Source organism: Megascapheus bottae, chromosome 33, assembly GCF_031878675.1.
Source record: "Megascapheus bottae isolate mThoBot1 chromosome 33, mThoBot2.hap1, whole genome shotgun sequence".
NCBI classification, from domain to species: domain Eukaryota; kingdom Metazoa; phylum Chordata; class Mammalia; order Rodentia; family Geomyidae; genus Megascapheus; species Megascapheus bottae.
Window position 1 is genome coordinate 7,861,339 of NC_143541.1, and position 24,311 is coordinate 7,885,649.

Below are 24,311 nucleotides of genomic sequence, written 5' to 3' on the forward strand. Positions count from 1 at the left end.
TGCCTGGTTCCACAGCCACAAGTGAAGGATTTCCACCAGCCCCTCTCCTATCCAAATCTCCACTCGAGTCCATGTCCAGGTGGAGCAGCTGTGGCCTCTACCTGCGGAGGTGTGAGCGCCACCAGGGCTCAGGGAGGAGTTGACAACACTCCTGACCCGGCCCCGAGAACTTTCCACATCTCCTTGGCATTTTCTCTCTTTGTGGACTTACTTTGCCCCAGGTGGTAGTCTCCTCCCTAACACCTGCCTCAGGTGACTTCAGTCCCAACACTTCTTTTTATTGAAGTCCAAAAATAGAGCTTCAGGGACAGCAAGATCCAGGAGCTCAGTGAACATGATTATGAGTCTGGGTCTCCCCTGTTGCTCTGCCTCATTTCCAGCAGGACTCTTCAAGCTGAAGGTCAGTCAGCTCCCCCATCCCTAAGGAAAGAGAGCTTTCCTTACACTTTTTTTCCCCTACACTTGCAACCAGTGTCTCGGGGACTGGCTCCCATTGGCCCAACTTGAATCACACACCCACTGCTCACCAATCATTGGCTGGGCCCGGTCACGTGGCCTTCCCTAGAGCCAGTGAGGACAGCCCACACAGTCAGGGGGCCAGTGTATACCTCCCCACCACACACCGGGGGGAGTGGACCACTCCTGGGTGCCTCTTGAGAACTGGGGGCAAGGCCTGGTCCCGTGCTGTCTGTCTGTCTGTCTGGGTGGGTACGTCCAGGTGCCTCCTGGGAGCTCACTCACCTACTGCTGCCCCAGAGACGTTGTGAGGCAGATGGAGACCCTCCAGGTGGACTGGGGCGAGGGCACGCACTGTGGGCCACATGCAAACGAAGGCAGGAAGTCCTACCACTATCTGCTCTCCTGCCTCTGGGGTGGGCGGCCTCCTCTGACTCCCCAGCCACAAAGATGTCTTTGTTCCCAGGCTCCGGGTCTCCTAGGCCTGAGCAATCACTTGCTGCCCAGCAAGAACCTAGGGCGCTCAGACAGGGCATGGCTGCCCAATGTCCCCTCGAGGACTGCTCAGCCCTGGGGTCTTCAGGGGTAAACAGCTGGGAGCCCCGAGCCAGAAAGGTGTGGGTTCCCATCTGGGCTCTGCCTCTTCCTAGTCTTTAGATTTTGGGGGACCTCATTCCAGCTCTTCGATCTCCGTTCTGCTCGTTTGTAATGGGAACTGAATTCAAGGAAGATTTGTTGGTCCTTACTGTGTGCCGGCTGTGAGCCAGCCGACTGCTTGCTTCTCCCCTGCTGACATCCTAGAAGCACAGGCAGATAGTACAAAAGATCGGTGAGTGTAAAGGGGGGGGCTGATGGATGGTGAGTGTGCAAGTCATCACTCCTCCAGGGGGGGACATTCCTATATGTTTGTGCAAGAAAGTGAAGGAGGGAACTTCCAGGCAGAGAACAGCCAGTACAAAGGCCCTGGGGTAGGTACCTAAAAGGGTCCAGAGTAGAAGTGGAGTGGAACAGGAAAGGGGAGAGCACTAGGTGAGGTGAGATGGTGAGGCAAGACTGCCCATTCTGGCCCCAGCAAGCACTTACCCTCCCTGCTCCAGTTGGCCACTTTAGTGAATGAAATGGTTCTGTTGGTAGCATGGTTTTCAGGTCCCTGGATATTGCCTGCTTGAGGGAGAGGCAAGAGGGTGTAGCCCCAGAATGCAGCCTGTCAAGCCTGTGAAGTGTGAGCCACCTTTACCCTTGGAGAGGGAGAGGGGTGTTGGCAGGGGGCAACTCCAGGCTGCCAGGCAGGCCCCAGTGCTGTGGCTAAAAGGAGGGGATGCTCTAGGGTGTGGGGGAGAGGGAGAGCAGGAGGAGGGCTGTGGGGCTGGCCCCCTCTCCAGCAGTTGACAGCAGCTCTTGTCCCCCCCAATCTGCCCAGCTGGAAGCCACATACAGTGCTCTCATCTGTACAGCTGACCACAACGAGGGGCATTAGAGAACGTCTCCCCTCTGTGCTCCCCAGAGAATTTCATGTGTCCCATGTGCACTTGCGGCAGGCCGGGCTCGGGAAGGGGCCTCGCTGGGGGGCTCCCGCGCCTTTTATCCCTGGCTGCTGCAGAGTTGATTTGATTTTCCCGGTGCTGGGAGCTGGCATGTGGTAGGCTCCAGCGCTGAGCCACAGCCCTGTCCTTGGAGGCTTCCACCCGTGGGTGCTCTCACACTCTGCCATTTCCCCGGGAAGGAGAATGTGTTGCAGGCCCCCTCTTGCCTGGGCCCGGAAGCCCTGTCTGTCACTTGTCCCCATTCTCCTCCGCCCTGCGGCAGCCACAAGGATCCTGAAGAGGAGTTCTGGACAAGCAGCAGGAAGCCGCCCCAAGCAAAGGGGCCCCAGGACTGCGGTGGGCTCCTGGAAAGTTCCCTTAGGCTCTCTGTGCCTCGGTGTCCACGTCTGTAACTCGAGGATGGTGATGGCACACACTGTTGAGGAAGATCAGAAGGATAAAGTGGTCTAATGTGGAGGGTTTAGAACCAGGCCTGAGGTCAAGCTCTGCCCGTTACCGTGGGTTATGAGCCGCTCTGTGCCTCAGTTTCTTCTACTGTCCCTCAGAACGACAGGCTGTCCTGGCTCAGGGTGGTGGCACCCTCTTGGGAATAGTCAGTGTCCACCCATGCACTGAGAAGGTTGAGTGGGTCCGAGGGTGGGTGGGTCCGGTCATGAGTGGTCCAGCCCACAGGCCAGAGGTCCTATCTAGTCTGTCCACATTGAGCTGTGGACTCTCGTGTTCTCAGTGGGCCCTTTCATGGGCTGAGCACTCCTCTTTACCCCCACCCAGCCCCTTGTAGTTTTTCTGGGCACCCTGGCTCAGGCAGGGCCCTGGCAAAGCAGCCTGGCAAGGGAATGACTTCCTTTTCCCTTTGTCAGAGCTCAATGGCTTCCCTGGGGCTGCAGTGAAAGGGAGCTGATGGAGGCAAATTAGCAAGAATGCCACGAGAAATCAAATGCCAAAAATGCCGAGCAGCTCCCTGCCCAATCCCAGCCACCCACAGCGGGCAGGGCCAGGTGTCCAGGTCAGAGCTGGGATGTCATGTATCTGCTCCCCCCCAACTCCACATTCTGGGACTGGCTGGCATGGCTATGGAAGCAAATTTCCCTCTGAAGCGAGTTCTACAGCATGGATTGAATGAAGGCAGAGTTTATAATTGCCCATTACTGGAAGGAGGAGACCAAAAAAAAAAAAAAAAGGAACCAGATAAAAATATCTCTGTTTTTTAATGCACATTTCCAGCTGAAAATTGGTGGGAAAGATGTTTTTGAAAAGCCTTCATCTCTAAGCATGTAATCACCAGATCCCAGAACAAAAACGAGAGAGTAGGGGAGGGAGCAAATTTGCTGAGGGAGGGGCCTGGGGTCGGTGCCCCAGAGGGATTAAATATAAATCAAGTGACCCCTCCATGCTCCAGGCCCCTGTCCTCAGCAAGAGGAGAGACCCCTCCATCTCACAGATGGCGGAGCCATGGAACAAGATCTGAGGATGGAGTGTGGAAAGAAGCCTGGGGAAGGGGTGCTGTCCTTCAACACATGCTTGTCCAGCCTTGACCTCGGCGTCCCTCACTGGGGGCGGGTCCCCTCCGCCCTTCAGTCTGGGTTTAGAACCTCATTTTCATTATCCGGGCACAGAACTCTGTCTTCACACACAACATGTCCTGTTGCTTGGCACTCGAATGTTTGGGAATCTGCTTTCTCCATGTGGCCAACTGGGTCCTCAGTTACTCATCCTTTCCAAAGGATGGGCCCCAAAGCCCCCCCTCACTGGCACCCCTTCCAGGCCCCAGAAACTGTGGAACTAGCCACGGGGCTGGGAGTGGGGGGCTTGACGGGCAGTTACCAGGGGCAGAAGCTAATTTGCATGGGGATACGCCGCATCATTTCCGAGTGGCCCCCTGGAATACTGTCACGGCCACACAGTTGCTAGAACCCAGCCTTTCTCCTTTTACTGTCTCAGAACCATCGTGTTGAATCCAGATAAAGGGCACATTAAGGCACTGTAATGGGAGGCATTGTGCTTAATAGGGTGTCGCCTGAATTGGCAGCAGATCAGAACCAGGATCTGGAGAGGGAGTGTGAGCAGAGCAGCGGGGACCCTACCCGAGGGGGCTTAGAAATGATTCTGAGCTCCACTGCCATTTGTGGTCTATTTACCAGCCTAGGACAGGCTACAGGAGCCCAGTTCCATGATGGAGTGGATGGCTAGGGAGCGGGAGGCCGTTGTGCAGTGGTTAAAGGGAAGGTAGAGGAAATGTTCAGAGCCCCTCGTGAGGACACACCCCTTTTCCCAGGCCAAACCCCACCCTTTCTCACCCAAAAGGAGCCTCTCTCCCAGGCAGGCCCTGCTCCTGCTTCCCATCCAGGATAAACTTGGCCCCTGCCTAGAGAGCTGTGGTCCTTGTGCTCCCCTGAGAGCACTTGGCAATGCCCGGAGCCCCTGGGGATTAGAAGCCAGGGGAGCTGTTTAAATTCCCACAACGAAAACAGCCCCCACCCACTAGAGCAAGGAATCATGTAGTAAAAAGCAAAAACAAAACCCCTCACTAGCTGGCATTAGTGGCTCACGCCTGTCGTCTTAGCTACTCAGGAAGTTGAGATCTGAGGATCGAGATTCAGAGGCAGCCCAGAGCAAGAAATGAACTGGGGGGAGGGGGAGACGTGGAGCTGTGGCTCCAGTAGTAGAGTACTAGCCTTGAGCCAAAAAGCTCAGGGACAACACCCTGAGTTCAATAAATAAATACGTAATAAAAATGTCACTAGCACTTGCAGTGGAAGACCCTGCTGTAGACTGAACCCCCGCCCGCCCCGCTGTGACCCTCTGTCAGGCTGAATCCTAATCTGATTCCACCCTTCCTGGAACAGACTGGATGGAGCCACACTGCATGGCCACTGCTGCCTACCTGCTGGGGTAGTCCTAGAGGGCCAGTGCCCAAGGGGGTTGGGGTGGGGCAGGGAGTTGACTTGGCTCTAAGCCAGAGGGTGTACATCTACAGCTAGCCCTGGACACGAGTTGTCCGCCTCTGAGCCACAGCTTCATATCTGTGTAGTAGAATATCACCCCTAATTAATTATGATCACACCCGAGGCTGTCTAACCACAAACCAGCTGTGATGCAGCTGTGTGGGCACGGGGAGCTCACACCTATAATTCTAGCTACTAAGGAGGATGAGGCCTGAGGATCAAAGTTTGTCGCCAGCCTGGGAAGAAAAGTCCATGATAGTGCATCTCAATTACACGACCAAACACTGGGTCAGAGGCATAGCTCAACTGGTAGAGCACCAGCGCCCTCTCCCCCTCCCCCCCAAAAGGAGAAATGAACATGTCAAACGAGCTCTGGCATGCAGCAGGCATTGAACATAAGTTACTCAGCCTGGAGAAGCAGGGCTGCACCTTCCCTGGCAGAGGAAGCCAGGACCGCCAGGCAGGGGACCTGTTTGCGCCACAGCCACCACACCGGAGATCCCAGACAGAGGGATGGCAGGGGATGTACACGTGGCTCAGGCTGTGTCCATCTTGATCCCTGCAGACGATGGGCCTTACTCCAAAGGAAGCAAGGACACAGCAGGGGACGTGGCGCTGGCTAGCCGGCGACAGAGCATTCCAGGTACCCAGGATCTCTGCCCCCCTCTGCTAGCCTGAGCCCTGGGTTCACTCACCTGTGACCCTGAGTGGTCTATGTGCAGTGCTCAAGCGTCCAGCGGCCCCGGGGTGAGTGCAGGGCAGGCAGGGCGGGCTGCTCACCCTCCATCTGTCGCAGAGGAGTTCCGGGGCATCACCGTGGTGGAGCTGCTCAAGAGAGAGGGCAGCACGCTGGGCCTCACCATCTCCGGAGGCACGGACAAGGACGGCAAGCCCAGGGTCTCCAGCCTGAGGCCCGGGGGCCTGGCAGCCAGGTGAGGGGCGGGGGAAGACCGCGGGGGAGGGGCTTCCACAGGCAGTGAGATGGATGTTTCCAGGCTTCCCTTCTAGGGCCCAGCTGCTCCCCTCCGAGTCCCACCGTCTCCAGGGTGTCCTCAAGACTGCTTTGCCTGCCCTGTTCCCCACTGCAGACTCCTATTCATCTAGGGGCCACTGCCTCTGGGAAGCCCTCCCTGCCTTCCCCAGACAGCCCCGGGGGCAGCTTCCCTGTCCCTGCCTTTCCTCTCTGTGTCCCCTGAGCCCCTGAGGCTGGGGGGGGGGGGTCTGGCTGTGTCCAGTGAGGCCTCTCTCTGAGCAGCCAAACCCACCAAGGGATTTTCAGGATTCGCCAGGAATCGCCTGAAGGGAGAGCATAGACCTCGATGGCCCGGCCATTCTTCGGGCTGGCCCCAGGCCGGCAGGCGCTGTCACCAGAGGGTGAGGGTCCCTAGGGACAGCGTCGTGAAGCCCAGGGATCTTTCTCCGCAGGAGCGACCTGCTGAATGTGGGCGACTACATCCGCTCGGTGAACGGGATCCACCTGACCCGGCTTCGCCACGACGACATCATCACTCTGCTGAAGAACGTGGGCGAACGCGTGGTGCTGGAGGTGGAGTATGAGCTGCCCCCGCCCGGTGGGTGCCCTTAGACGGGGAACTGTCTCCACTGCCCGGTCGTGGGTGGACACGTGGCCTCCCCACTAGGGCCTGGGTGGTGGGGGCCGTGCCAGACAGGGTGGGCCATGCCAGGAGCCTACCCTGCCCAGGGCACCAGGCGGGGACCCTGATCACAGACCTCCTGTCAGTCCACATAGCTAGCTGCCCCTGGGCACTGGGCCCCCACCCCTGGCCATAGCCTGAGCTACCCTGGGCCCTGAGTTCAAAGTTAGCCTAATGTCCAGCTCTGCGTGACTCTGGAACTGACCCACGGCCCAAGCCCCCAGCCGCAAACCCTGCCTCTGCCGTCACTGCTGCCCCCTCCAATGTCTGAGTGAGGACCAGGTGGGCACTGGGGAGGAGGGGCCCTCGAGTCTCACCACCCCATCGTGAAGTGGAGCGAGGATTCCTCCCTGGGGTCCCTGGCCTGTCGGCCCTCCTGGAATGAGCTTTGGGGTCCTCTGTGGGCTGGGACATGCAGCAGGGATTCAAAGGAGGCCTCCGTCTCCCCACAGCCCCTGAAAACAACCCAAGGATTGTCTCCAAGACAGTGGACGTCACCCTGTACAAGGAAGGCAACAGCTTTGGCTTTGTTCTCAGAGGTCAGTGGGCAGCGCCCGAGGAGCTGAGGGACAGGAGAGAGGCTGCTGCTGGTTTCTGGGGTGGCTGCTCCACTTAATGAGCATAGCATAGATCTCACTTCTGACCTGGAAGAACCCCAGAGCTGCAGTCAGACACCAGCTGCAAAACCATGCCAGCACTCCGGTGCACGTGGCTGAAAGGAGTGGGATGAGAAAATGCCCCCCAGAACAGTGGTGAAGAGATTGAGCGCAAAGTGTCAATGCAAAAAAAAGGAAAATGAAGGCCTATCAATGGCCTAGTGGTAGAGTGCTTGCCTAGTAAGCACAAAGACCCAGGTTCGATTCCTCGGTACCACATATATAGAAAAAGCCGGAAGTGGTGCTGAGGCTCAAGTGGTAGAGCTTTAACCTTGAGAAAGTCCAAGGACAGTGCTCAGACCCTGAGCTCAAGCCCAGGACTGGCAAAAAAAAGGAAAAATACAACAGACAAGGGCAGGGAAGTGAGTCAGATAACAGAGAGGATAGAGTGTTTTGGAAGATGCTCCATGAATAGCAAAGACAAGGCCCTCACACGGGTTTTCTGGGGAGACTCGGGGCTGAGGTACACACTTCCCACCTCGGTTGACTTCTGGCCAGGAGGAGCTCACGAGGACCTGCACAAATCCCGCCCGCTCGTCCTGACTTATGTGCGGCCTGGTGGCCCCGCGGACAGGTAAGCCTGAGCCCTGGGCTGCGGGGCCTCCCCTGACCCCGTGAGGAGCAGACTGAGGCCACGGAGGGGAACCCCTGTCCAGAGCCCCCACGCAGCCTGGCCTGACAGGCTCCTGTGCTGTTTGCCCGGATGTCCTCCAGCTCTGGTGGGTCACGGTGGAGCTGCACCCCCCACCCCCCAATCTGTGGCGACCTCCTATGTCCTGACTGTGTCTGAGTCCAGCCTGGAGGGGCCGGGAGGACAGGGTGTGGGGGAGGAGGTGCTGGAATCCTGCCCCTGACCCCTGACCTTCTGATGGGTTAGTCCTGCCTATTTAAGAGAATTCTGGCCCAGGCTTGTCACAGAGCTAAATCTGTGCATGGGACAGGGCCTGGGTAAGCTATTCATAGAAGCTTCTAGAATAGCTCTGGCACCTGTCACTGGCATTCTGGGGCTGGGGTTGGACGCACACTGGGGAGAAGCAGACAAGGCCCCGCCCCTGCGAGTGCTTTCCCAGGCCTGTCTCCCAGGCCCTATGACTACCAGGCCTGTGGGTGCCAGGCCGGGGTGACTGCTGGAAAGCAGATTGTTGAGGGAGGGCACTCCACCCCCACTCCAGTGCTGTGCGTGGCCCTGGAGGGCTGCCACCCTCTCTGGAGACTGTCCTCCCCTCTGTCCTTGGTGTGGGGTGGGTGGTCTTGAAGGAAACCCCCCGTACCGTCTTTGGCTATCTTCCCTCCCTGGCCCCACAGTGTGACCACAGCCCTGTACCTCCCGTCCCCACAGGGAAGGCTCCTTGAAGGTGGGCGACAGGCTGCTCAGCGTGGACGGAATCCCCCTGCATGGGGCCAGCCATGCCACCGCCCTGGCCACGCTGCGCCAGTGCAGCCAGGAGGCCCTCTTCCAGGTGGAGTATGACGTCGCCACCCCTGGTACGTCAGCGCCTGGAGAGGGGCGGGGCAGGCCTGAGCAGGCGCTGTGTGACCTTGGGCCAGTCACTCAGCCTCTCCGAGCCTCTGTAAGCAACAGACGTTAGGTGCTGGGCGATGTTTGATGCCCTGGGCAATCTAAAGGAGGACAATACAGAGAGGGTCCCCATGTCGTGGAGAGGACACCCTGCAGTTAGCAGAATGCTGAGAGTGTGATGGAAAGGAAGACAGGGAGACAGTGGGAGGCAGTGTGAATGAAAAGTGCAAAGGCCCTGAGGTAGGAGGCTGGCTGGCATGTCTGGCCTGACTACAAGGAAGCCAGAGGGCAGCAGATGGAGGAGCAGGAGGGGTGAGGGGAGTGAGGTCAAGGTGGAACCAGCGGGATGTGTGTAGAAGGTAATTACAGCTAAGTGAGAGCAGAGGGGGCCAGCCCGGGCTGGTGACCAAGAGAGCAGAACAGGCGGGGTTCTAGGAGCCCAAGGAAGGCGGGCTCTGACTTGGAGCACTTCCTTGTGGAGAGTGCAACCCGAGGGGCGTTGCCCAGCAAAGCCCTGGGTTCCCATCCCTCAAACCAGGCCCCTCTGCGGGTCTCCCTGCTGCTCGGTGGCTTCTGAGCCTCTGGCCTGGGCAGCAAGGGTGTGGCTGGGGGGAGAAAGCGTGCGATGGTTGCACTCAACCCTCCTTCTCTCCATTGTGTCAGATACAGTGGCCAGTGCTCTGGGACCCTTGGTGGTGGAGATAGCCAAGGCGCCGGGGTCCACCCTGGGGCTCTCCCTCTCCACCGGCTCCCACGGGAACAAGCCCGTCATCACCGTGGACCGCATCAAGCCAGCCAGCGTGGTGGACAGGTAAGGCGGGCCTGGGGGCCCACAGGTGCCACAGGGGAAGGCAGCGCCAGGCCCTGGAGCCCGCCCAGCCCCCGCTTGCGCCTCTGCCCGGGCAGGAGCGGCGCCCTGCACGCTGGAGATCACATCCTGTCCATCGACGGCGCCAGCACGGAGCACTGCTCGCTCCCGGAGGCCGCCAAGCTCCTGGCCAGTGTGTCTGAGACGGTGCGGCTGGAGATCCTGCCTGCGCCCCACAGCCGGCGGCCCCCGAGGCCCCCAGAGGCAGGTGCGCCCTTCGGCGGGTGCCAGGGCCCAAAGCCCAAGGCCAGTGGGGAGGGGCTGAGGCCCAGGGACCCAAGACCACGGCCCTGACTGGGCGCGTGGGGAGGGGGGTCGGGGAGGGACTGTCTGTGGCTACCGTGACAACTCACACACTTTACAGAGAAATGGAGGCAGCGGAGGTTGGGAGGCGGGGAGAAATAGAGTCCAGATGGCCAGAACCCCGAGCTGCTCAGACACAAGGCCCCTCAGGCTGAGGCCCTGCTGTCAGCACTTGGTCTTCACCATTCAACTGGTGCTAAGTCTCGCATGGCCCTAGAAAGGCCGCTACTCTCAGCGTCCTGTTTACAAAGGAGGCACAGAGAGGTCAAGTGACTGGCCCGGTCACACAGCAGGTCAGTGACGGAGCAGGATCGGTTCCTGACAGTTCACTCTAGAGCTGCCCCAAGTCCCCCAGGGTGAGGGAGGGAGAGTGAGGAAGCTGAGGCCCACAGTGACATCAGCGGAATCTTCTTGCTGCCATGCCCAGAAAGAAGAGGAGCCGGCACAGGCGGGGCAGGCCAGGAAGAGGGGTGCTGGCTGGAGCTGGGAGGAGGGGGTGTTGTTTGCCACTCCTGCTCCCCGATGCTGGCTCTCTGCGTGGCAGGCACCTGGCCTGTGATGGGCGAGCAGTATTGGGGTCCCCTGCTGGGAAAGCCGAGGGCTCAGGGCTGCTGCCCCCTCTGCCACGAGGAGTCAAGGACCCAGCCTGGCTGGCTCTCCATTCCCTCTCCTTACCGCAGTGCGGGTGCAGAGGAGCGAGCACGGCTGGGACCCCTGTGGGCCCTCCTGCCATAGCCCGAAGCCAGGACACTGCCGCACGCCACCCTGGGCGGCGCCCCTGAGCCAGGACCAGTGCAGGTGTAAGTCCCCAGCTTCCCGCCTGGCCTGCAGCCTTCGTGGCATCGGAGCTGGGCAGGGGGTGTGCGGGGGGGCAGGGGGAATGCTGCACGGCAGAGGAAACGGGCTGAGAATGGGACACCCCATAGCAGGCCCTGTGAGCGGGGCTCCCCCAGGCCTGTGGAACCCCAGTCTTTGAGGCTGGGGGACAGAGGCTCCTGTCAGAGGGCACAGCAGGTACATCCTCACCCAGGCGCTGGGCGGGGTGGCTCTGACCCTGGCAGCAAACGGAAGCTCTTAGGGTTCACCAGCTGTGCTCCCCTCTTCCCAGCCTTGTCTTCCACCCCCTTTTCCTCGCCTACCATGAACCACGCCTTTCCCTGCACCAACGCCAGTACCCCAGCCCGTGGAGCCCAGCCCGGGAGCCCCCGGACGGCGGCCGGGCGGAGGAGGCCACGGAGGAGGGAGCACCGAAGCTCACGTAAGCCACCTCCTCTCTAAATCACTGTCCTACACCCTGGCTTCCCCCTACTAGCTAGGAACCCAGCCCTCCTTGTACAGGTGGGGAAACTGAGGCAGGGAGTGCAGTGACCCACCCCCAGGCCATGTGAAGTCAGGACTCTCACTTGGCCCTCTGGCTGCAGGGCCTCCAGGACCAGGGTGGGCAGCTGGAAGGCCTGGCCGGGGCCACTTGAGTGCCAGCCCCCTCTGTCCGCAGTGTCATTGGCCTCCAGCACGGTGGGGCCTGGAGGGCAGATTGTGCACACTGAGACCACAGAGGTCATGCTGTGCGGAGACCCCCTCAGCGGCTTCGGCCTGCAGCTCCAGGGTGGCATCTTCACCACCGAGACCCTCTCCTCGCCACCCCTGGTCCGCTTCATCGAGCCTGACAGCCCGGCCGAGAGGTGCGTCAGTCCCCACCCCACTTGGCCTGCAGCGTGGGGACTCACGGACAGCTAGGGAAATGGTCACATGCCAAGCCACGCCACTCCCAGCATGCCCACCCCACTGCCTGCCCCATCCACAGTTGAGGCAACCAAGGCCCAGAGAAGCTGAGTCACCTCCTGGGATGGCACAGCTCATGCGTGCACCCTCAGACTTCAGCACCTTGAAGTCTGTACATCTTGTAAGGCCATGGCTCTTCCCTGGTGGACAGACAGAGAAACTGAGGCAGAGTCAGACCCTGGGCTGGATCAGGTACAAATTGCCCGAGGATACACAGGCACTGGGCAGAGCTGAGTCACCGGGCCAGGAGCTGGAGACTGCATTTAGCCCCAGCGTGTCTCTGCTTGGCTCTGCACTGCCAAGGCTCTGGTCTCCTGATGGCGTTGTCCTGGGCCTCTCTGGGGCAGGTGTGGGCTGCTGCAGGTGGGGGACCGTGTTCTGGCCATCAATGGCATCGCCACTGAGGAGGGGACCATGGAGGAAGCCAACCAGCTGCTGCGAGACGCAGCCCTGGCCCGCAAGGTGCTACTGGAGGTGGAGTTTGACGTGGCGGGTGAGTGGAAAGAATCCCATCCCCCCCAAGCCTGCGGCCAGGTGCCCCATGGCTAAGGCAGAATTCCCCCTCCGGGGCTCCACTCTCTGACTGCACAGATTGCTTTCTCCCTCTCCCTCAGTTTCCCTATCTGTGAAATAGCAGCTAGAACCCCCTACATGATGTCACGTGCATCGGCCCAGCCTGGCCCACAGGCAGTGCTTGGCGAAGTTGATTTGCTGAGCTCATTTGGCTATTACCCACCCCACCACCGGCCTCGCCATGCCGGCTGGCACATCTGGGATCTAAGATCCAGTCCTGACTCTGCTCTGACCGGCCCTCTGAGGCTTAAGTCCCTCTGTTGGGGGAAAGCACGGAGGTTATGGCAGTGACTCTCTGAGGACCCTCCTGGCCGGCCAGTGTGGTCACAGGCTGCCTCCCTGGTCCTGGCCGGCCGGTGTGGTCTCAGGGGTGTGGTCTCAGGGGTGTGGTCTCAGGGGTGTGGTCTCAGGGGTGTGGTCACAGAGGTGTGGTCTCAGGGGTGTGGTCTCAGGGGTGTGGTCTCAGGGGTGTGGTCACAGGGGTGTGGTCTCAGGGGTGTGGTCACAGGGGTGTGGTCTCAGGGGTGTGGTCTCAGGGGTGTGGTCTCAGGGGTGTGGTCACAGGGGTGTGGTCTCAGGGGTGTGGTCTCAGGGGTGTGGTCTCAGGCTGCCCCCCTGGTCCTCATGGTTTGCAGAGTCCGTCATCCCCAGCAGTGGGACCTTCCACGTGAAGCTACCCAAGAGGCGTGGAGTGGAGCTGGGTATCACCATCAGCAGTGAGTTCTGGGCCTGCCACACCAGGCCTCCCAGCTCCCCTGGCCTTCCCAGAAGCCACGATACCCTGTGACACCTAGGGAAAGGCTCCAGGGGTGGTATGGCTACTTTTAGTACCAGTTCTTCCACTCCCGGGCCCGAGGGGTGTTCTCTGGCAAGTCCGGGATTCTCAAAGCCCCAGTTTCCCCATTGTGCACCTTAGGGGAAGGGGAATCTCCCAGCCTCACTGCCTCCCAGGCGAGGGTCAAACATGAGGGCTGGGCTGGGGTTTGTGTGTCTCCCTGGGTGCCCAGAGCCAAAGGACTAACATGAAGACACACAAAGACACACAATGAGAAGTTGAATTTGCAAGCTTTCCTACACAGTGGAGGCTGAGACACGCTGTGTCCTCATGGGCCAGGAAGGCTGATTCCTGACCCACCCCCAGGGACAGCTGACCCCACCTCCTCCCACTACCTCACTCCTCTCCCTGTAGCCACAGCAGGCCATCTGCTCCCCTTTCCCCGTCAGCAAGGACAGGCCCCATATACCTGACCCCTGGCCTCCCTGCCACCCGCCCTTGGGCTGAGGCCCACGGCTCCCTCATGGTTCATTTTTTTTGCAGCGGCCAGCAGGAAGCCAGGGGACCCCCTGATCATCTCAGACATCAAGAAAGGCAGCGTGGCACACAGGTACGTGTGCCCCATACAACCAGCACAGGGCTGGTGGCACCCTTGGTGAGACAAGCCTCCTGTCCGTGCCCTGCGCCCGCAGGACTGGCACCTTGGAGCCGGGTGACAAGCTGTTAGCCATCGACAACATCCGCCTGGACCGCCACCCCCTGGAGGACGCCATGCAGATCCTGCGGCAGTGTGAGGACCTGGTGAGGTTGAAGATCCAGAAGGATGAGGACAACTCGGGTACGTGTCCCCCCCCCCCCCCCCAGACTGAACCAATGTGCGTGTGCTGGCCTCTGGCTCTGGCAAAGGCTCAGGGAGCTTGAGATGCTGCCCTCGGCCTCCTGTCATGTCCCCACACCAGCGCGGGGCTGGTGAAAGGGGGGCAGCTGCTGATTGGCTGGGGTTCAGAGGGTGGAGAACTCCAGCCCCCACCCCTTAGACAGACACACTCATGTGAGCGCAGCCACAAGTTCTGAAGAGACAAGAGAGACGAAAGGACAGGAGAGGAGAGTGGACGCTATGCCCCGCCGGCCAGCTCCCACCCTGTGGAAGAGCCTCTCACAGGCAGATCTTTCTCCCTTTGGTTTTGATTTTTGAAGCTCGAAACCTGGCTTCTTCTAACCACCATCGTCTTGCCATTTATATGGATGATGCACAAAATGGATATTTTTAAGCATTTCTCACACCTGTAACCCTAGCTACTCGGGAGGCTGAGATCTGAGGATCCCAGTTCCAAGCCAAACCAAGCAGGAAAGTCTGTGACTCATCTCCAGTTAACCACCCTAGAGCTGGAAGTGGAGGTGTGACTCAAGGGGTAGAGTTCCAACCTTGAACGAAAGAAGCCCAGGGACAGCGCCTAGACTCTGAGTCTGCATCTCCTGTCTGTTTTCTTCTCTTAATGGCATCTGGGCAGCAGACTGAGGTAGAAGGTAGCTTCTGGGCCCCTGGGTTGTGCCATGTGGAGAAGCCTGGCATAAGCAAGCGGTGGCTATGTACAGATGTGTTGAATGAGACTATAGCCTAGGACCCTGTGAGCAGGAGCCCAGCTCTTTCCTCTCCTGCTGTCCCTCACTGCTGTCCCCTGGCTGTCCCCTGCAGATGGCCAGGAGGGCTCAGGCGCAGTCAGCTACACAGTGGAACTGAAACGCTATGGCGGGCCTCTGGGAATCACCATCTCTGGCACTGAGGAGCCTTTTGACCCCATTATTATCTCTGGTCTTACCAAACGTGGCCTGGCTGAGAGGTAAGCTGGGACCCCGTGGGGACTGAGATGGGGGGGTCTGATGAGGGCTTTGGGACCAACTAGATTCTGACTTTTGTTCCATATCCATGCTGAGTGACACTGAGCCATTCCCTTTCCCTCTGCAAGCACCAACTCCCATGTATACAATGAAAATGGCAGTCCAGCCTTCCAGGGAAGGGACAAGCCAGGCAGCAGGTTGGGGGGCGGGGGGGAGGGGACAGCCAGCGGACCTGGTCCAGGAATGTGCTATATCACTCTCTTCCCACCTAGTAGGTGCTTAAATGCAGTCTTGCTGTGCTCCTCAGTGGCAGTGCCACTGCGCTCTTGAACTGAGGGGTGGCGGTGGTAATGGCACACCAGTCCTGGGACCCAAGGCAGAGGGGGGAAACGAGGCCTTGGAGGTTTCCTGCTACCTTTCCTCTAGAAAGCAGCCCAAAACATGATGGAGCCGTAAGAAGGGGTCCCCACTCCCAGAGTGGCCCCAGTGGGGAGAGTCTCAGCTTTCCCCTGGCAGCAAGGTATTAGGTGAGCTTTGGGGCAGAGAGGCCCTGGCTGAGAAGGGGACACCCCCACCCACCCTGGAGCAGGCCACTGCCCGGAGAGCCAGCCCTTGTCTTGCTGGGCTCTGCTGGATGGCCCAGCTTGGCACGCCCCCTGCTGGACTCCAGGCAGATATGCTGGCGGTGGGGTCCATCCTCACCCAGAGGTGGGGTGAGCTGGGCATGCCCGGGGTGCTGACTGGGTATGGAGGGGCCAGGTGAGCCCCAGCGCTGTCCAGCTTCAGTGCAGGGTGCCAGCTAACAATGGCTACATTCGGAAAGCACAAAGAAACCAGTTATCCAGGCCCCCCCTCCAGCCCAGGGCTTCGCCGTCCTGACCCCCCCCCCCCCCCGCCTGAAGGTCTTCAGTTCTGGCTCCCTGACCCCAGACCTCCCCCAGTGACAGGTGCCGAAGCTCCTTTCCCCACCGCAGACAATTGCTGCCCCCCGCAGAAGACTGCTGAGCCAAAGGGCTGCCTGCTCTCTCCGCTCTCAGGGAGGCTGACTAGGGCCTGGGGCTGGGAGGGAAACTGAGGCCCAGGGAAAAAAAGATTTGCTCCTGGAGAAAATGAGGCCACTCCACGAATTCATTCCTCAATTATAATTGTTAAATGAAATGTTAGTGATCACCCCCATTTTACAGAAGAAGGGAGGGACTCAGCTAGTATGGGGGACTTCTGTCACCCTCAGAACTCAGGCTGGACAATCACCTTGTCAGTGGACCTTAGACGTCTGTTAATGGGACCCTCGGTTATCGGCGATGACGCTGCTTCTTCTTTGTCTTCTCTGATGCAGCTGGGGGTCTGGACCTCCAGCCACAGGTCTGTAGCCAGGCCTGGACCAGGGTACCTCCGTGTTCGGAGGCCCCATGCTCCTAACTCCCACCTGTGCCCTCTGTCCGCTCCTCAGGACCGGCGCCATCCACGTGGGCGACCGTATTCTGGCCATCAATAGCGTCAGCCTCAAGGGCCGGCCGCTGAGCGAGGCCATCCGCCTCCTGCAAATGGCTGGCGAGACTGTCACCCTGAAGATCAGGAAGCAGCTGGACTGTGAGCCTCCTCACTGCCCCATCCCCCGGGCCAGGCCTTAGCTGTGCCTCCTCACTGCGTCCTGTGAGCGAGGAAAGGGAGGATGGCTGACAACTCAACAGGAGACTCTCGGAGGGGAGAGGGGGCCCAGAGCTGAACAATGGCATGTCTGTCCATGGCTCGTGTTCTTAACTGCACGCCTCACTTCCGCTTAGATGTGGAGCAGTCTGGGTCTTAGGGTCTTCCTTCTAACCTGGGCACCACTACTGCTCACTGTTGGACCTTATGCAAGTTGTTTCGCTTTCTGAGCCTCGGTTTCCCCACCTATGAAATGGCTTTGCCCACTTGTCTGTCCCACCCTCGTGGTAGTAGATCCTGGGAACGCCCAGCCATGCTCAGGTGGGAATCTGAAGTCCAAGCACCCGCGTGTCCGGGGGCAGCCGTGATGCCCTTCTCCTCCTAGGTCCCCCCTTGCCCTGCCAGTCCCAGTGTCTTGGCAAAGCCAGTGAGGTGGGTGAGGGTGACTCAGAGGCCCTCAAAGGCAGCCTGCTGACAGCCCGCTTTTCACCAGCCGTGCCCAGTGTGGACAGCGCCATAGAATCCTGGGGCAGCTCGGCCACAGAGGGTGGCTTTGGGGATTCAGGTAACACCAGGACCCATCTCTGTCGGGGCTAATTCCGTCACCTACCCCCCAGCCCCTCCTCCCCAGGGTGCAGACTTAACTAGGCCCCCTTGCCCCAAGCGGGGATCAGAGCCTGCTTAGTTCAGATTTCGTCACCATGAGCTTAAGAACAGAGCTGGTTCCCTTGTTCACATCCCTGTCTGGACACAGTAGGTGCTCAGTTCATGCACGCTGCATCCGCTTGAAGACAGGAAGGCAGAACGCACCCTCCAGGCCTATCCTGGGATCCTCCGGCTCATCTCCTCTGCCCCTGCTCGTCCCGCTCTGCCCCTGTGGACAGAGGCCTTGTGATCTAGCGCTGAGCCTCTGGGCCCTCCCCTCCCTCCCCTGTCCACTACACCAGCTGCAGGGCCAGTTCTCACTGGAGGTCCCTGCCCGCTACGAGTGTGCTTTCCCAAGCCTCGTTCTAGATCTTTCTCAGCGGGACCATCAGACCTGAAAGTGGGAGGGCAGCAGCACAGGACGGCCCACTGGAGCCTCCCTGGGGTGCTGGGGTCCTGGAGCTTCCTGTTAGACAGGGAGGAGAGCTACAGAGGGTGCTGGGGTGACCAGATGCCTACACATGCAGTGGAGTGGGACGGAATGGACAAGGCTGTCCCCTCTCCACCCGCCAGGCTCCCACACCCTGCAGGCAGCGGTCCGGGCTGTGATCCCTCAGGAGTGGCGGCCGGGCAGGCTGAGGAGCCCCCCGCCCATGGAGCCCCTCAGGGCCAGCCAGCCACCAGCCCCCGATGACTTCCCCGAAGAGGAAGAGGAGGGTGGGGACTGGAATTCCCAAGAGAGGTCTGAAGCGGGGTTGTCCTGAGGGAGGGGGGCTGGGCTCTGGGGGGGGAGGTGGGGAGGGGTGGAAGGAGGCATGGGGAAAAGAAGCCCCAGAGAAGGTGAGGGGCAGCAGAGGAAGGGAGGTGGGAGATGACGGGGCTGGCTCTCCTGTTCTGGCAAGCTCCGGTCCTCAGAGGTGTCACGGGGGACTCAGGACTCAAACTCGTGCCTGGCCCTCAGCCCAGGTTGCCTGAGGATCTGGGCCTCAGCTCCTGGCGCCAGTTCTGGCTCAGGCCCCTCGGCATCGGGCATGCAGCTCGTGGAATAGGAAGGGAAGAGCCCGGCCTCTGGGCTTGGTGGAAGAGGCCACGGTGCCATGGGCCACGGGGGCTTTGCACATGACTGCATGAGTGTGCAAGGCCACGTGACCTGCTGGCTGGCTCCAGCAGGCTCACTCCTCCTGTCTCCTCCATCTGTCTGGTGTCCCGACTGGCTCCAGCTCTGCCCCGTCCCTGTCCTATAGTCCCAGGGTCTGTCCTCTGGGCTATTCCATGGATCTCCTCTGTCTTTCTGTCCAGCTCTCTGTCGGTCTGTCTCTCTTCCCAGGCATCCTGGGTCAGCGTTCTCCACCCCGTCTCATCTGCCCCTGTTCTAATTGGTCACCAACAGTCCTGGTCACCCCTCACTGCGTCCCTCCCATTCTGTGTCACCAACCACTGCCCTGGGGCCCCCAGCACTGCCACCAAGGACACCTGCCTGCCCACCTGCCTGCCCCATGGCCCTATGAGCCAGGCCCTGAAGACTGATGCCCAGCCAGCAGCCACCACCGGCCAGGAGCTGACGCTGTGGTTCCTACATTACAGCCCGGCCCCCGGCCCTGCCCAGGACGAGGGGCTCTGGAGAGAGCTCGGGGAGGCCCTGGAAGACCTGGAGTCCTGCGGTCAGTCAGAGCTGCTGAGGGGACTGGAGGTATGGGCAGTGGGTCTGGGCAGTGGGTGATGGCAGCATGTGGGCTGTGACATGTGCGTGCATGCGGGTGCCAGGGTGCAAAGAGGCCTTAAGACTGCTGCAGTGTGTGTGTGGGGTGTGTGTGTGTGTGTGTGTGTGTGTGTGTGTGTGTGTGTGTGTGTGTGTGTGTGGTCAGCATTATCTGTAGATGGCTCACATTCTTATTCCATTTTTTTTTTTGTCTTTTCTTTTTTGGTATTGGGGACTGAACCCATGCTTTGCCACTGAGCTATATCCCAGCCCATGATTCCATATTTATTTATTTTTTCTGTGCCAGGACTGGGACTTGAACTCAGGGCCGAGGGGCTATCATCTAAGCTCTTTTTTTTTTTTTTTTGTTCAGGGCTGGAGCTTCATTGCTTGAGCCCTGTTTCCACTTAAAAGTCTTGAATTTTAGGGGCTTATTTTGGTGGTTAATTGGAGGTAAGAGTCTTACAGACTTGCCTGCCCCAGACTGGCTTCAAACCAGGATCCTCAGATCCCAGCTTCCTGACAGGCAGGGGTCCCTGGCTCTTGGCTATCCTTATTTCTTTTTCGATGGAAGGCTGTTGCTGGTCCTACCATGCCTGTGGGTTTGGCAATGCCTCCTTTACCGTGTCTCTGCCCAGGCTCTTCCCTCTGCCGTGGACGTGTCCCTCTGTCTCTTTACACGGTCTCTTCATACTTCTGTTCAGCTCACCATTTTCTTATTTGTGTTTAAGATGAGCAAGCACATAGGGGTTAGGGGCCCTGACTTTGCAGCAGGACTCTGGGTTCAAATCTTACCTTGCTTGTGTATACAATAGGAGAAAACGTTCCGAGGTGTCGAGGCTAGGGTTCAGCGTATGGTGAGAGATGAACCAGCGCTGAGACTGCAGGGCTTCTCCTCTGGTTTGATTGGTTGGCGAGTCTCCACCCCACCTAGAGCTCAGGGTCTCCACCGTGACCGAAGGACATGCCCTGGGTGAGGGGAGCTGCTGACTGGTGGAGCAGGTGGGGGGGCATCTGAGAGGTGGCTCTGCTCCTTCCCTCAGGCATCCATCATGCCTAGCGTGGCCCTGGAAGGCAGACCTGGTGCCCGGCCCTGGCGGAGGGCCCGGGACTTCCGAGAGTCCCATGAAGACCTGCAGGAGCTGCTGCTGCCCACACCCTTGGAGATGCACAAGGTGGGTAGGGAGGGCCGGAACCTGTGATGGACCACACGGCCCCGCCCCGCCCGGGGCCTCTCCTCCACCGTAGAGCAGGGGGTTTACACCAGGATGGTTTTCTCCAACTCTCGGGGGTGGGGGTGAGCGCCCGTGCACACACCTGTACACACACCCGGACACATGATGGGCCCTTATTCACAGCTAGTTCTCCACAGGGAGCTTGAGAGCCATGCTCTGTGGTGCTTTCCTGTGATCTCAGCACTCTGGGTGATTATGGATTCCAGGCTAGCCTGGGCTGCAGAATGAAACCCTGTTTCAGAAAAAAGAAGCTGGGTGCCAGCCTCGTGCCTGCCATCCCAGCTACCCACGAGACTAAAGCCTGAGGATCGTGGTTAGAAGCCAGACTACACAGACTCTTACCTTCAATTAACCACCAAAAAACTGGAATTGGAGCTGTGGCTTCGCGTGGTAGAATGATAGCCTTGAGCAAAAAGCATTTGGGAAGAGCACCCAGGCTCTGGCTTATTTGGGGGAATAAATTGGAAGTAAGAGTTTCATGGACTTTCCTTCCCTGGCTGGCTTTGAACTGTGGGACAACCATACATCAGTGTATCTCTCACATCTTTCCACAACTAGCTGGGGCCAAAAGCTGGCACCTCTTGCCACCTTGGGTCACTGTGTAGGAACAACAACAGGAGATGCCTGCAGCCGTGGCTACCTGCAGCCGGTGGCTGCAGCCAGCGCTGTCCTTGTGTCTGGGGTGGTGGAGATGCACCTGGCCTCTTGGAGTCAGCAAGGCACAGAGCAAGCGGGAAGCGGGGCTCTTTCGAAGGCCCCAGAGGCCCTGGAGCGCTGTGACGCGGGGGCTGGGGTGCGTGGTGGCCTGGTGTAGGCTCAGCAGGCTGCTGCATGAGGGAGCGCAGCTGGAGGTGGCCTGGAGCTGGACCCCAGGGGCACAGAAAGCCAGCCAAGGCTACCAGATATGGCAGGGCAGAGTTCCAGGGCTGTGCATGCCCTCCTGTCTCCAGGTGACTCTGCACAAGGACCCCGCGCGGAATGACTTTGGCTTCAGCGTCTCGGATGGTCTCTTGGAGAAGGGCGTCTACGTGCACACGGTGAGGGCCGACGGGCCGGCCCAGCGAGGGGGCCTGCGGCCCTTCGACAGGCTCCTGCAGGTAAGGCCAGTGAGTGCTGGCAGGGAGCAGGCCAGCAGGCCAGGCTCCGCCTGTGGAAAGTGGGCTGGGTGTGTGGAAGCCACGCTGGGCACCGACGCCACCTCCAACCACCTGGCCTGGCCTTAGCTCTTTACATTGCTCTACTCCAGCCCCAGCCATTTTTATTTTCCACGTACTCACGTTTTCTCTAGATTGATGAGCTTTTTCCGATTTACATTTATTTTTTTAAAAGAAAATTCTTTATCTTAAAAATGGAAAGTCAGTACCCTCTGTCTAAGATAGAAGTTCAAGGTAAAATACAAATAAAATGGAAGCAAGGACTGTCACCAAACTCTAAGCAAGAGGCTAGATGTGCGTGTACGTGCGTGCGTGCGCGTGTGTGTTGTATGTTGTGTGTTGCTAAGGATGGAATCCAGACCACCTTTATGTTAAAAAAAAGAAAAAGCTGGGACTGGGAGTGTGGCCTAGTGGTAGAGTGCTCACCTAGCATGCACAAAACCCTGGGTTCGATTCCTCAGTACCACATACACAGAAAGAAAAAAAAGCCAGAAGTGGTGCTGTGGCTCAAAGGGATAAAGCTCTTGCCTTGAGAAAGCCCAAGGACAGTGCTCAGGCTCTGACTGCAAGCCCAGGATTGGCAAAGAGGGGGTGGGGGAGATAAAGCTGAATGCCCAGAGCTCACAGCTACATCGTATCATCCTAGCTGCTCAGGAGGCTGGGACTTGAAATTGAGATTCAAAGTCAGCCTAGGCAGAGGACCTGAATAACTCTTACCTCCAATTAGCCTGCAAAAAGTGGGCAAAAAAGCTAAGCAAGGCTGTGAGGCCCTGGGTTTAAGTCCCAGTGTCCCCTGCAACACACACACACACACACACACACACACACACACGCACGCACGCACGCACGTGCGCACGCGCGAGAGAAGAAAGTTAGAGGGGCCTGAAAGGAAGCAGGCATCTCCCTAGAACTTTCTCTCGGCGGCCTAACCAGAAGAGCTGAGTTAATGAAGAGACTCGGCTCCGTGCACACAGCATTTGCTCTAGTGTCACGGCCAGGGCAGGTCCAGATTTGGGCAAATCATACAATTCCTACCCTCTTCAGCCGCTCAACGGAACCCTGCCGCTCTGTCCCCTGCTCGTGTCCCTTGCAGGTTAACCACGTGCGCACACGCGACTTTGACTGTGGCCTGGCAGTGCCGCTTCTAGCCGAGGCAGGCGACGTCCTCGAGCTGGTCATTAGCCGCAACCCGCTGGCCCAGAGCCGCCGGACCCCACGTGTGCCCAGGAGCCCCCAGATGCTCTGAAGGACGTCCGATGGCTGGGCTGGAGAACTGGCTCTTCGCTTGTTCCTCTGCTTCTGGAAGTTCTGAGCCGGGGTTGGGCCTTGGTCTCTGCTCCCTGGCTAAGGGCCCAGGCAGCAAGGTCCTGGCCTCAGCTGGAGCTGCCTCTGCGTCTTCACTAGCTCTCCGAGAGGCTCCCAGAAGCCCACGCAGCGTGGGCTTGCCTACACAAGTTGGGGTTGTTGCACACCAGGGAGCGGTATGGAGGGAAAGTGGGGGGCTCCCCCAGGTCCTGTAGGGAGTGAGCTCCCTGTCAGGAGAGGTAAGCGAGAAAGGCTGTGGCCTTACCAGAGTCAGGGACTGAGGCACCAGGCAAGCAGGCGATGTGTGCGGGGCTCAGGGGTCAGTTTCCTGATAGACAGAGGCCCAGGAATGAACCAGTACCTTCCCTGACCCCGAGTCCTGGCGCTCAGGCGGGCTGGTGGGGGGACCTCTAACCCTGTGTCCCTCCTCAGGAGACCTCGAGCTGGGTGTCTGGTCCCCCAGCCTCTGACGGTCATGTCTTGTCCATGTAGCTTTGTGGCCCCAGGGCAGGCCCAGGGTCACTGGTGGGGACAAAGGGGCCAGGAAGTACAGCTTACCTGCCACTCCAAGCTGAAAAGGCTCTGCTGCTCAAGACCAGTTGCAGGAAGGAGCCGGGGTTTCCGGGCCCCGGCTCCCTGCTCCTCTGGGAAGTGGAGGTGAACAGAGGCAGTGCGCCTGGCTGAGCCCGGGGCCATCACGGCCTGCACACGCCTCTCAGGCCTGTGTCTGGGCTGGCCTGCGCCTCTACGGTCACCCCCAAGGCAGGGGCATCCAGCAAAAACTGAAAGCTCTGCTTTGAGGGTTGAGGATAGCAGAGAAGGCTCCTGGCTGCCAGCAGCCACAGCTGTGTGACCTTGCACAGGCTTCTCGGCCTCTCTGGGCCTGTTAGGTAACATGGCTGGAGCAGACACTACCAGGGCCTCTCCCCTTAGGAAAGCCACATTGGATTCCAGGATTCCAGGCAAGAGAAAGCACACGCAGGCTGGGGTTGAGGCCTCTACCATCCTCCACACATATGCAATGGGGCCTGGCTGTGGAGGGGGCGGGCCAGCCCTGGCCAGGCCTCCTCATATGCAACATTCCCTCTGGCTTCTCACAGGTGTCCATTCAAGACCTGACCTTCTGTCCTCCCCAGAGTCCTGCCTGCCTATGCATTTCGGGTGACACCCCCCCCCACCCCTAAAGCCGTATTTTTCTCTGGCTGAGAGCCTATTCTGTGTAAATTATTTTTCTACTGAGAGTTCTTGGGGCTCTCTGGAAGCACAAGCCAGCAGGCTGCACCACAAAAGCTGCCTGTGGTCTGTTTGGGGCCCCTGTGCAATGGTCCTGCCAGGGACTGCAGTTGGGAGGGGGGTACCGTTGGGATGAATTTTTAATAAATATTGAAATGCACTTCAAATAGACTATTTGCCTTTCTTTTTAGTTCATACAAGGGTCAGTTTGTGCATCAATCTTGTATACTCTCACTGGCTTTCTAGATTGTTCAGGCACTCAAAACCTCTGCCATGTCAGGCACTGATGGTTCATGCCTATAATCCTACCCAAGAGGCTGAGATCTGAGGATCACAGTTCAAAGCCAGGCCAGGTAGGAAAGCCAGTGAGATTCTCATCTTCAACTAACCAGGAAAAAAAAAGGCAGAAGTAGAGCTGTGACTCAAGGGGTAGAGCACTAGCCTTGAGCAAAGACGCTCAGGGACAGCACTTGGGCCG

The 24,311-nt window shown here is 59.1% G+C and overlaps 1 protein-coding gene across 2 annotated transcripts in view; it reads left to right on the plus strand.

Annotated features, from left to right (window-relative positions):
* The window catches only part of Grip2 (glutamate receptor interacting protein 2), a 59,967-nt gene extending 36,774 nt beyond the window's left edge, over positions 1–23,193 (plus strand). For both annotated transcript variants that reach the window (XM_090323950.1, XM_090323951.1), the window contains exons 2-24: positions 5,511–5,588; positions 5,742–5,877; positions 6,371–6,516; positions 7,053–7,139; positions 7,755–7,830; positions 8,596–8,741; positions 9,439–9,586; positions 9,682–9,851; positions 10,627–10,746; positions 11,055–11,204; positions 11,442–11,628; positions 12,076–12,221; positions 12,937–13,017; positions 13,620–13,686; positions 13,769–13,914; positions 14,773–14,917; positions 16,366–16,505; positions 16,948–17,127; positions 17,781–17,949; positions 18,792–18,897; positions 19,950–20,081; positions 21,092–21,238; positions 22,389–23,193. In XM_090323950.1, coding sequence (XP_090180076.1) covers positions 5,511–5,588; positions 5,742–5,877; positions 6,371–6,516; positions 7,053–7,139; positions 7,755–7,830; positions 8,596–8,741; positions 9,439–9,586; positions 9,682–9,851; positions 10,627–10,746; positions 11,055–11,204; positions 11,442–11,628; positions 12,076–12,221; positions 12,937–13,017; positions 13,620–13,686; positions 13,769–13,914; positions 14,773–14,917; positions 16,366–16,505; positions 16,948–17,127; positions 17,781–17,949; positions 18,792–18,897; positions 19,950–20,081; positions 21,092–21,238; positions 22,389–22,541 — 3,056 coding nt within the window. In that variant the 3' untranslated portion in view covers positions 22,542–23,193. The remainder of the gene's footprint in view (positions 1–5,510; positions 5,589–5,741; positions 5,878–6,370; positions 6,517–7,052; positions 7,140–7,754; positions 7,831–8,595; positions 8,742–9,438; positions 9,587–9,681; positions 9,852–10,626; positions 10,747–11,054; positions 11,205–11,441; positions 11,629–12,075; positions 12,222–12,936; positions 13,018–13,619; positions 13,687–13,768; positions 13,915–14,772; positions 14,918–16,365; positions 16,506–16,947; positions 17,128–17,780; positions 17,950–18,791; positions 18,898–19,949; positions 20,082–21,091; positions 21,239–22,388) is intronic.
* The last annotated feature ends 1,118 nt before the right edge of the window (positions 23,194–24,311 follow it).